Source organism: Erigeron canadensis, chromosome 4 (assembly GCF_010389155.1).
Source record: "Erigeron canadensis isolate Cc75 chromosome 4, C_canadensis_v1, whole genome shotgun sequence".
In the NCBI taxonomy this organism is placed as follows: Eukaryota; Viridiplantae; Streptophyta; class Magnoliopsida; order Asterales; family Asteraceae; genus Erigeron; species Erigeron canadensis.
Window position 1 is genome coordinate 37,606,688 of NC_057764.1, and position 12,559 is coordinate 37,619,246.

The following is a 12,559-nucleotide window of genomic DNA, read 5'->3' on the forward strand; positions in this document are numbered from 1 at the left end:
ATGCCAACACCCTTGGACCTTTCATGAATGTTCTCATCATATAAGCCAAACAGAAAACAGAATTTTGTCAAATGAAACGTTTGTAATTCCCTTCTTTTCTATAAAGTCCCAATAAACCAAACATTATTTTGAAGTACATACATACAATTGAAAGGAAATTAAACTTAATATCCATACAAGCAAGAAGAAAATATATACTACAAATTATACTGGTTTCATTACTTTTTCTTCAGTTTGAGCTTCAGGTGCACAATAAGATTTCCAAAACCAGTGTTTTTGCCACAACAAATGTATCTCTTCAATCGGAACCTGTTTTGTTTCGGGCAACAGTAAGAAGATGAAGATGCTCATGATAACGATCAACCCAGCAAACAACAAGAAAATGCCATATTTTAGATGACATAATGACACGAGGAAGCACTGTGCAACTAAGGCCGTGAAAAACATGTTGACACAAACCACAATACTTTGACCAGCAGATCGCGTCTCCAATGGGAACAGTTCACTTGGAACTAACCATCCTAATGGCCCCCATGATCGCCCGTATGCCAAAACGAAAATGCAGATCATGATCACAAGAAAAATCCCAATTCCTTTTGGTAGCTCAACACCTTGTCCGAACTTGAGGGCCAGAGTAACTGCGACGGCCACCTGAAATACAAGAAAATGATCAAGATTCTCAACAACATGAAACTAGTAACAAATCACCCCAACTAACCAATCAAAAACACAAAAAGATAGAATCTTTATGCTGGTACTAGAATGAGATGGATTACCATGCAGATGATCATTTCAGTGCCAGCTTCCAAGAAGAAGGCCCGTCTACCAAATTTATCAACAAACGCCATTGAAATGAATGTAGCAACAACAAGAGTGCCACTAGTGATGGTGGATGACCATAAGGATGCACCAGAACCGAACCCCAAGCTCTGAAAAATCACAGGCGCATAAAACAACACAGAGTTCATGCCTGTAAGTTGTTGAAATGCAGGTATACCCAAAGCACCAATAATCAATTGTGGTCGGTTTTTCCTTTTAAGAAGGTTTCTAAAAGGATGCTTGATGGCCTTTGCAGCTTCACTTGCATCAAGAAGATCTTGAAATTCCGCTTCTACATTCTTGGTACCTCTTACCTTTTCCAAAACCTCTCTTCCTTCTTTTAATCTTCCTTGTTCTACTAAACTGTTTGGTGTTTCAGGCAAGAAAAGCCCTCCAACGAACATTAGTGTAGCAGGAACTGTGGCTAGGCCGAGTGATAATCTCCATCCCCATGAATGTTTCTCAGTGGCATTGTTTATAAAGTTTGCAATAAATATACCTAAACAAGTTGTCAATTGAAACAACTGGTTCACTGCTCCCCTGATCTTGGCTGGTGCCATTTCTGATAGGTAAAGAGGAACTGCCTGCATAGTCAAGAAAGCAAAACTTATTTAATTTAATTTTTTTTTAACAGCAGAAGATTGTAAAGCTTTCGGCAAGTAAGCAACACTTACTTGATTACCAAAGCCGATTCCAAAACCAAGAAGGCACCGGCCGATGATGAGCATGGCAATGTTCTGAGCTGCAGCATTCATAACAGCTCCAGCAAAGAAGCTAACTGCACCGCAGAGAATGCTGGCTCTCCTGCCATAGTTCCGGGTAACATGGGAAGCGAAAAATGTGGAGAAAAGGGCAGCGAAATAAAGGGATGATGTAAAAAGTGTGAGGATTTGATTGTCATATTTGCAGTAATCAGTTTCCTTCAGATGTGCTTGTTTTCTTTTGTAAACTTTTGGGAAAAATTCCTTCAAGAAAAAGTCCATAGATGTTACTCCACCTGTAACAAAAAAATCCATCACTTCAACTACTTTGACTTTTTCTTGAGTCAAATTTGCAGTGCTCGTTTGACTTTAAAGTCAAACAGTTTAAGCAAGCAAAAATTATTTGTTGTCATGGTTGTACTCAAAGCATGTATGATTGTATTTCATGCCTATCATAGATTCATAATTGTATGTTCAACTAAATGAGTAAAATATACATATTTTAAAAAAAATTTATGTTCTAAGTCCGTGATATATGCTTAATTTACACAGTGATTTAAAAAAACCACATGCCTCCAAAGTATCATTTTCTAGCCTTGTCAAATACTATAAAAAGTTAGAAATGCGAGTTTTTCATATAGACTAGATATCTCCTGAATTAGCAACCACCAATGATGAAATAAATCATTTTTTTTTTTTAAATATAGGACAATGTATATTAGAATAAAAGTCAAGTAAAGGGTGCAAGATACTAGGCAAGAAAAGTAAGACCAGGTATGAGATACAAGGAAATAATCATTTTATCTTTGATGGATACTTTATAATTGTTGTATGGTCAATAACGAAACATAACTTTATAATTGTTGTATGATCAATAACGACTTATTAGGTGCAGCCTCACGCACACGGTCACACCATCAACATCACTTGTGCCCGATATCATCATCCCTTGGCCCGTCACTCTTCTAGACATCGTCATTCCCATATACGTTCGGCCAGACTTACTTTTGTTCTATTGAAATCGTATATCTTTTATATTTTTTTATGTATATAAAAAAAGGAACGATTCTTTGTTAATCATATGTGACTTGTATTTTTTAAGCATAGGAAAAATGCATATATGTTATATTTGTTGTTGCCAGAGTTGACATAACAAAAAATGATAACATAGTTTGATTCTCCATAAAGTAATTTAATAATTGAAAGCTTGTACATAATTAGGTGTATCACACTTCTTGTGCCAAAATCCAAAATAGCCACAACTTTTCAACAAAAAAAACAAACAAACACAAAATACAAAATTTAATATGTTTAACCTTTAACACAAATCTAAAAGAAGATTATTGTTTTATATAAGTCCAATTTACCAAAACACCCATAAAGTTGTCAGATAGATAGACTAAAGTACAGAATATTTTACATTAAATTACTAAAAAAATATACAATATAAAAAAAAATTAAAATATTACTGGTTGAAGTCACTCAGTCAAAGTTAGACATTGAATTACGAAAATACCCATAGAACTAGTCAATGAAACTGACTAAGATACAGAAGATCTATGTTAAATGACTATTATACCCTCAAACCAATGACAAGAAAATTAGAAAAATATCAAAAACACACACATCACTTGTAGTCAATCAAGTCAATATATATGTTAGATCTCAATGACAATTTTCCGGCCACTACTGATGATCGCGTAGACAGTCATTATTTTTACTCAAAGAGTTAAAACTATGTTTTCACAAAGACATATGATTAATTAAAAAAAAAAAAAGTAAAAAAATAAATAAATAAATGAGTGAGGCTACTAACCGGAAACACCAAGATCATAACCAAACAAAGATCCACCAAGAGCCGCAACAATACATGCGAAAACAAAGTACGAGGTGATCTTATGTTCGTATAACTCTGCCCTGGCTCCGCCTTTGTCGGACACCATTCCTCCGCCTGCCATTGTGTGTGTATTTCTCAAAAGTCAACAAAAGATAAATTTTTCAAAAAAGTCTTAATTTTCTAGTAGTGGGGATGGGGTGGTGTTGTATGTAGGAGAGGATGAGGATGGAAGTTCATGAGATTATTATTATTATGATGATGCATATATAGAATACATTTGTGAGCGTTGAAATTGTGCATATATATATAAGTTTTGAATTAATATAAGATATGATTTGAATTCTATGATTATCCATATAATAAATATAATTACATAAACGGTGTCTTAGTTTTGGATCAAGAAACAATTCTGGTCTATTGGTTATGCGTTTTTGTCATTTTGGTCCTTGTTATAAGTTTTTGTCTAACCGAATATGCAAGTTTTTTACTCAAGCAGTATGCAAATTAATTGTCTAATCTAGTTTTCCTTTTGTCTACCGATACAAAATTACTTTACAATTACGTTTTCTTTGCTCTCGTAAGTTGGGTATACATATAAATCTTCCTTGTTTAAGGAATTAACCTAGTTTCATTCCATTTATAAAATAACCATTGGAGTTTAAATTTTAGTCGGAAAATAATTGGAATTAAAAGATACATATAACTAAGGGTTAAGTGCACGGAAATGTAATCAACTAAGACCAAAAAGTTATTGTGTGCATTAACTTACAGAAACTCTATTGTATGCATCAACCCTGCTAATTTTCAATTGTATAACGAACCCGGATAAAAGCTTATGTGGAACCAGTTTCATTAACAAACCCAGATTTCATTCATAACAAACCCATATTTCATTCAACAAACCCAGATTTCATTTAGGTATAATTTTCAAACCAAAATATATGTAAGTATATGCAAGATTTCCGTGCACTTAACCGTATAACTAATAAGCATGTCCACCAAACAACATCACCAAAAATGAAACTTTTCAATAAGTGAAGTCCTTTCTTGGTAAATTTTTGACTTTGAATATCAAGTTGTATTTGGCGGAGCAAACTTGATTGCGATATTTTTGCAAATAACCATGTTACACACTTATACTATGTATATAAAATTGTTAATCTTAGCTTCTTTTTTTTTTCAATGGCTAATTTTAAGGTGATATACTCTTATATAAATAAAACAAAACAAAATTATTTCTAGAGCTTTTTTTTTTGGCATAACATTTTTTTCTAAAGTGGTTTTTAAACATATATGATGTTATAATCATTTTTCTTTTCTTTTAATATATTTTTTATTAGGTCCTATGTCATTTTTTTCCCCATATTATATGTCTAACCTTAATTTATTTATTTTTAGTTAATATGAAAGATGATCGACTTTATCTTAACTCTTTAATTTTAAATCCAATCTACCATTGATTTATCGTAGTGCTTTTACTTTTTCATCACCTTAATCGGTTTTATATATTAGTGTTCATCTTTAATTACAAGTATGTTGTTATCTCAATATGAAATTATAATGTATCGACAACATATTACATACATATTTCTATATACTTTTTGATTTAAATTTTTTAATTAAGTGACGCGGGTTGAACCCCGGTTAATTAACTAGTATATATATAATAACCTAAAAATTAAATATTTTTATGCTTGACATATTTTTCACTCATAGTCATAGGGGTATCATGTGATCGTAATAACTTTTTTGATAACTTTAAAATGCTTACCTAATATAAGATCTATCTTTTATTATGAAATATAATGCCTGGCTGTTTGGACCATCTTAGTGATGATGAGTATCATTCTTATGGTTTGTATTATTTTAGATAATCTTATCTAATTAGTATTTTATCGAAGGGCTTATGGGTGATAAGCTTTTCGGTTTACATTGAGTGTCACTATCCTTCCAAACGTAAATTGTTAACCAATCCATATCAAGATGGTAAACTGGTTCATCACGTTTCATCTTTTTCTTCTATTTAACGAAAAGGGTGTCCATCATAGTATTATTATTTTTGGAATTTGCAATTTGTTAAGTTCTGTTATTTGCCAATTATGTCGTATATTTTATAAATATTTTCTAAAATTCTCAAAAAAAGAGTTGTCAATTGATGATGGCTTGGTGGTTATACGCTTGAATTCAAAACCTCCTTATGTTCCATGTTCATCGAGACCCGTATATTTTATGTGTATGGGTATCACTACTTAACTAAGCTATATATGCTCAAAACTGTTTAATCTTGTTTTAGTGGCATGATCAGATGGTTTATCTTATAAGACTATGCTTTTTACTAAACAATAAAGCAGTTCTAATACTAGATAATATTTTTGTTGCAATCAATGATTTATCAGAAATATATAATACCCTGTGAAATATTAGAAAAACACAAGCTGGATCATGTCATACATATTATAAAATGGCATGATTCCCTTTCCATGTCTGAAACCGTGAATAATAGCAATTTCAAGTTGCCATTAATGATGTTTTTTAGAGCTATTTTTATTTAATTTATTTATGATTGTTGACCTTGACTGCTGAATTATAAGCCAAGTGATAGCAAGATGCAGATGTTACAAGTTGTTTAGTAACGCTATCGTGGAAAAGACAAACTACTCAAACAAATTAACTTATATAAAGTTAGTTACAAGCTAATTAATAATCCTTTTTAAAAGCGGAGATCGGGAGCAAGATATATCCACATTCATTTGTTATCTTATTGATATTGCCATTTTAGCATTTATTATCTAATATTTATATGGGTTTTACTAAATAAATCTTTAAGGGCTTTCATTAAGGTACATTAAATAATTGTATTTTATTATAAAAATCAGAGGGTGAACTTTTGATATGAAAACATACAACCTTTTTATGCACGTTAAGTGAAGCCCAAAAGACTTTATTTGACATTTTTAAAGTTAATAATCCATCCGTATCAATATTGATCCATATCTTAGAGTAGAGTAGGTTGATATGATAATAAAAAGGGAAAAAAAAAGTTACAACCAACTTCGAAATGAAAATTGAAATGTACGTAGTTTGTTTTATAATAATAATAATAATAATAATAATATACAAGGGGAAGAGAATCTAAGGCTGTTAGACACCTAAATTGGGTGAAAAATCTTTCATATACATTTTTTTAAACCATAAAAATTATGGGGGACCAAACATTTATTCAGAATATTAAAATATTGGTATATGAAGGGTTTTTCGGTTTTTCCACCCAAGTTGGATGCATAACAACCCCATACTCACTTTTCTCTAATCTATATGATGTTATGACTTTTATTCTTTCATTGATGATTAGTTCATGTTAACTTCGATGGACACGGTTACAGCGCTATAAACAAACCGAACAAACATGAACGAACCAGTTTTTTCTTAATGAACAAACATGAACATTCTATAGTTAAACGAAAGACCATTTCCTTTATCCGTCTAAATCGTTAAGTAAAACTGCAACTTGTTCATCATCCTACTCCATAAGCTACCAGCCTACCAACAAGATTGAAACAGCTCCAATTCCTTTGTCCTGTCACAAGCTAATAACTATTGATATAATATATATTAAGGGCTTCTTTAAACTAGTTATAAATAAACTTGTCTTTATCAAAATTCGAGATATATTAAACTTTTCGGTTATGTGATACTGTGATTACCTTAAATAATGTTTACCAACTCCACTTAGATGGGTTGGCCGTTGGCCAGGGGTATCTTCTAAATCCACTATGTGGGTCCTGAATGTGAGTTTTTCCCAAAGTCTCGGGTTCAAGTCTTGGGTTTCTCATCTCAAGGGATTTTCCATGAAGAGAGGATTGGAGGTCTAGCAAATCGCTGGTTAAAATTGTCCCCAGCATGTCTGAATCGAAACTAACTTTTAAGAAAAAAATAAAAAATAATGTTAAACAATTCATCTTGGTTGATAGCTCCAAGAATAAAATATAGGGTTTCATTCGGATTATTACCGTCATTGCAGACCACTAGTCCAGATATAGATAGGCTATAATAAGCCTAATACATTTTCTAGTGATGGGCTAAGAGAGGTACAAGACTACAAGAGTCCAAGCTGTGCGCGGGGCCTGTTAAAATACCAACTATTTTAAAACGGTGTTGGGCTGCTGTTATTTACCATTCATTTTATTTAATTAATAATATATTAATATTAACTAATCTATCTATCTATATAATAATGACTAAAAAAGTAGTTACTAAACACAGCCAAAAATATATCTAACTTATCCCAAACTTCTCTAAACCTTACTTTATTCTAGAACCATTTATTTGGATTATTATTAAATAAAAAATGTTTAAAAGATATTCAAATCAATTTATTAAATTCTACATTTCATAGTTTATTGTTTAACCTAATTAAGAATTAATAAATACAAGTACATAAATAGGGATAACCATAACTTTTATGTTGTTTTCTTTCTTTGAATGAATATCCCTTCAAATTGTCTCAAATCACCATGTAAAATAGTTAGTTTTTTAAATTAAAACCAACAATTTTACAAACACTCAAGAAAGTCAATTAATTAAGTTATGCTAGTAAAAAAATATTGTAGCTAATATATCGAATTCATATATACTTGATATACATTTATCTTCATTTTTGAGATCGATACCATCAAAATTCAATACAACAACATTAATGTCTTCCATAGTTGTCGTACAGGTCGAGTTAAACAAAGTAAAAACGAGACGATTCAATTTTGCTCCAGACTCGTCGAATCGATGTGTGTCACTTTCTGAGTCGATACAAATCACATTAGGACTTTTCTCCAAACATTGTTTTTTACATATTGTAATCAAGGAGGCTTGAATCTCGGTGCTTAGTATACAAGAAATTTTAGTAGTATTGATATATTCATGATCAAACTTTTTGTGAAGTTCGAAACCATGTCGTTATTATTATAAAACTAAAGATGCATATACGATAATAAATGAGATTTGTTAATGAGAGCCTTATCATGTATAAATTAAATAATTATTTTTTTATTATAAAATTTAGGAACATGCTTTTAATATGAAAAATAGAACAAAATTCTAACTTAAAAATCCATAATAATAATAACCCCACTAATTTCTTGTAAATCCTATTAATTTCTAATAAAACTGACGATTTAATATAATAATAATAATAATAATAATAATAATAATAATAATAATAATAATAATAATAATAAAGCTTTGAAAGACTGTACATCCATGATCAATCTATCAAAAGTTCATATGACAAGAAAAACCAGTGTGATTTTTTACTAGGAGGAAAAGAATAACAAGTTCCATTGATTGAGGGAAAAGGCATACACTTTTTGGTACACGACTACTTTCCCCTTGAAGAAAATAATGCCTACATTCTTCATACGGTTGGACATTTCCCCCCATTATTATAAAGATAAAAGATGTTGGATTTAAATAATAATCAACAAAAATATAAACAGTCATTTGGGTTTAGTGGTTATCATCCGAGGCGGTACCAAGAAAAAATTTTTAAAGGGGGTAAACTTAAAAACCTATGAAAAATAAATATAAAAGGAGGTAAAATGTTAAAAACCTATAAAAAATTTTTAAAATTTTATGAAAAATTTAAAAATACATGACAAAATTTAAATTTGAAGGGGGACATTGGACCCCTTTCCCCCCTTTAGTACCGTCATCATAAAAACATTTTGACAACATTCATTCCACTTTTTTCAATATTATATGTACTTAGTAGAATAGTAGTAAATATGTACATCAACCAGCCAAAAATCAATGTTAGTAAGTTATTTGCATATGCTATGTTTACCATAGATAGATAACTTACCAGCACTTTGAAAATTTACTTCTAGTAAAACACTTTTGGAGGGTTGGATTATATATCACCGATAAAATAAATTAGGACCGGTTAAAGTAAAAGATATATTCAAAGATTAAATATATATTTTTCATTTCCATGCTTTATGCTGACCATATATGCGTGTATACATACATACGCACACAATGACACAATACAATTTGAAAATCATTTTGAACCTTATAAAATTAGAAAAGCCACTTGTTATTATTCTATACAGATTGAAAAATAAAATGTAACCATTGGATATATCACAGTGCTATTATCTTAATTAATTAAGTATTAAATAATCTATATATATATATATATATATATATATATATATATATATATATGTTTCGGGCCGGGGACCATTAATTGATACATATAAGTTAACAGATAAAACAATTTTTTTTCTTAATTGGAAATGCTTTGAATCATGAAATAATTGTGAATCAATTTTTACATGTATTATATGAATTATCGTGCATCAATTTCATCATGATCTAAAATCAAAATCTTATCTTTTTTATTTTACTTTAGTATTTGTTTTATAAAAACCAACTTCACTAGATATATAGACATACACACATAAATGTTTTAAGATTCATATATTCTTTTATATATTATATATATGTAACATAATATGTATCTTTTGTGAGATTTTTATTCATTTCACAAAAAACTTTATGCGATGTTAAACAAAACGCGCGTGTGCACACACGTGCGCGCGCGCGCACACACACACACACATATATATATATATATATCCGAAAGACTAATAATTAAGGGTATCTTCAATCCTTAAAAATAATTACACTACCTCCTTTTACGTCAATTACTTTTACATTTACCATCATTCTCGCCCGTTACCGCCACCACATGTCGCCACTGCCGTTGCCACCACCACCACCCCACGCTGCTATCATTATCGTCGCCCCATTATGCGGACATATGACTCGTATGTTATAGAAGATAAACAATAATGGAAACAAAGTACAAGTCAAATAAGTTTACATTGTTTTGTATTCGTTTTTATATAAGATTCAGATTTAGATAATAGATTATGTTTCTATAAGACACCAGATAATCAAACTAACGTGACAACCAACCTAATTAAAAATTTAAGATTATTATCGAAATGTTTAATTTTTTTAAACTCTACCTTGTCTCGCAGCATGGGTTCTAGCGTCATGAATTGTTTCTAAAATAAATTAAATACGTAGTAGGTAAATTTGTATGTCATCATTTAAGTTATGGTTATCTTATAAGGATACAACCAAATAATCAAACTAAAGTCAATATTGTTATAGCTCTGTTTCTGAGAGTACATATCTTGTTAGCAATTTTAATGAATGAAGTTTTTAGTAATTTTGTTGACCCTTAAAAAAACTTGATACCCGATATTATTGTTTGGTCATGTATATCTAAATTAAGTTTATATATCAAACTTAATGATGCACGTGTACCAGAGTATGATTAGATATATCTTTATGCATTCATTCGAGTTAATCGAGTTTAAATTCGCATGAAATTGTCGGGTAACATGATAGATAGATAGGATGAAAAAGAAATATAGAGGGTTGCCCGGTTGTCTTTAAGTCTTTGTCGAATTACGAAGGCAAGTATATTCTTGATCATCAAGTTCCTCACTTTCCAATCACGGTATAAGTTTTCAAATTTCTAATAAGTTACGAGTATATATCAAAAATATTAAATTAGTTTTCTAAATTAATAAAATAGAAAAATAATCAAAAGTATGCTCACTGGCCAGTTATTCACTAGATATATAAAATTAAAATTTTCGGGTCTCAAGAATCTAGTCTATAACTAAACCATCCAAATGTCAAAACACAAAACTCTCTTTGTACAAACAAGCTGCCATGATGATGATGATGACTTTTCCGGCATGCAAGTTACCGGAGTTTTGTGTATCTCCGGTGACCCAACAAATGAAACTACTTGTTCATACCATCATATTTGTCATCATCATCTCCCATAATCCATCAAATTCACAATCTTTGTCTTCACCAAATGATGGTTTGCCAAACTCGCAAGATTCTGTAGCTTCAAATTTCCAACCAAGTTTAGCAGTTGTGATTGGAGTTCTAGCCATCATGTTTTGTTTAACATTCTTGCTTTTGGTTTATGCAAAATGTTGTCATAGAGCATCTTCTCTTCATTACCTAAATCAAGAGAATTTAGGTGAATTGCCTCGGTTCGGTGCCAGGGTTTCTGGTATTGATAAAACGGTTATTGAATCACTTCCCTTTTTCCGGTTTTCTAGTTTAAAAGGTTGGAGAAATGGTTTGGAATGCTCCATTTGTTTGTCTAAATTTGAAGATGTTGAGATTCTTAGATTGTTGCCTAAATGCAAACATGCTTTTCATATTGATTGTGTGGATCAATGGCTTGAAAAACACTCGGGGTGTCCACTTTGTAGGTGTAAAGTAAGCGAAGAGGATGCAACCCTTTTCGCGTATTCAAGTAGTTTTAGGTTTTTAAGTAATCATTCGGGTCGGGTATGTGAAGGTGGTTCAAACTTGGAGCTATTTATTGAAAGAGAAGGATCAACAAGATTTGGAAGTGGAAGAAGTTTTCAAAAGATTGAAGAGGAAAATGCCAAAGAAATCTTGGAAGATCAACAAGAAATCTTGCATAAGTTTAATCATAGGATTATAGTATCCGATTATGAACATGATTTGATTGCGAAGAACAGATGGAGCAATTTGACTTCATCTGATCTTCTCTTTTTGAAATCCGAGATGATTACTTTCATGTCAAGCAACTATCTTGATCACTACAATGATCAAGATAAAGTTGCTTCTATCTCATGCAACAAACATGACCATTACCCGCCTCTCAAAACAGGCGAAAATGGTCATGACCAAAATCATGATCACCAAGTAATCAAGATAAAGGAAGAAATCAAACGAAAAAGGGAATTTGAGAAGAAAATCAAGAAATTCCCTAGTGGAGAGTCGGATATTGGATCATCCAATGAGCATAAATCCGCTAAACTTGATGAGAAAAGATCGATGTCAGAGATCATTGTTCATCCAAGATATCTTGATGTTGAATCAAATAACAAGGAAAGTAATTTGGGTGACATTAATGCTAAAGAAGAGAGATTAAAGAGATTATGGCTGCCGATTGCTCGAAGAACAGTTCAATGGTTTGCTAATAGAGATCAACGGCCACAAATTAATACAAAATCGCAAGTTTAAATTAGAACTACTAGTCAATATATATTCTCTCAACATTTTCATACACGTTTTCACAATAGTTCATGTTAAAAGGAAAGATTCTATAGTTTTTTCATATAGAAATTTATTTTGG

At 31.1% G+C, this 12,559-nt stretch overlaps 2 protein-coding genes across 2 annotated transcripts; one reads left to right on the forward strand and one right to left on the reverse strand.

The window, feature by feature from the left end:
• Positions 1–62: 62 nt before the first annotated feature.
• On the reverse strand, positions 63–3,655 carry LOC122597728 (sugar transport protein 14). Its single transcript, XM_043770293.1, has 4 exons — positions 3,337–3,655; positions 1,494–1,816; positions 777–1,403; positions 63–651 (listed from the first exon to the last, which is right to left on the reverse strand). The coding sequence occupies exons 1-4, from the start codon at positions 3,476–3,478 to the stop codon at positions 205–207; spliced, it is 1,539 nt and encodes a 512-aa protein (XP_043626228.1). The 5' UTR covers positions 3,479–3,655; the 3' UTR covers positions 63–204.
• Positions 3,656–11,073: 7,418 nt separating this feature from the next.
• Positions 11,074–12,559, forward strand: LOC122598119 (E3 ubiquitin-protein ligase ATL42-like). The gene has a single exon (XM_043770721.1). The coding sequence runs from the start codon at positions 11,104–11,106 to the stop codon at positions 12,445–12,447; it is 1,344 nt and encodes a 447-aa protein (XP_043626656.1). The 5' UTR covers positions 11,074–11,103; the 3' UTR covers positions 12,448–12,559.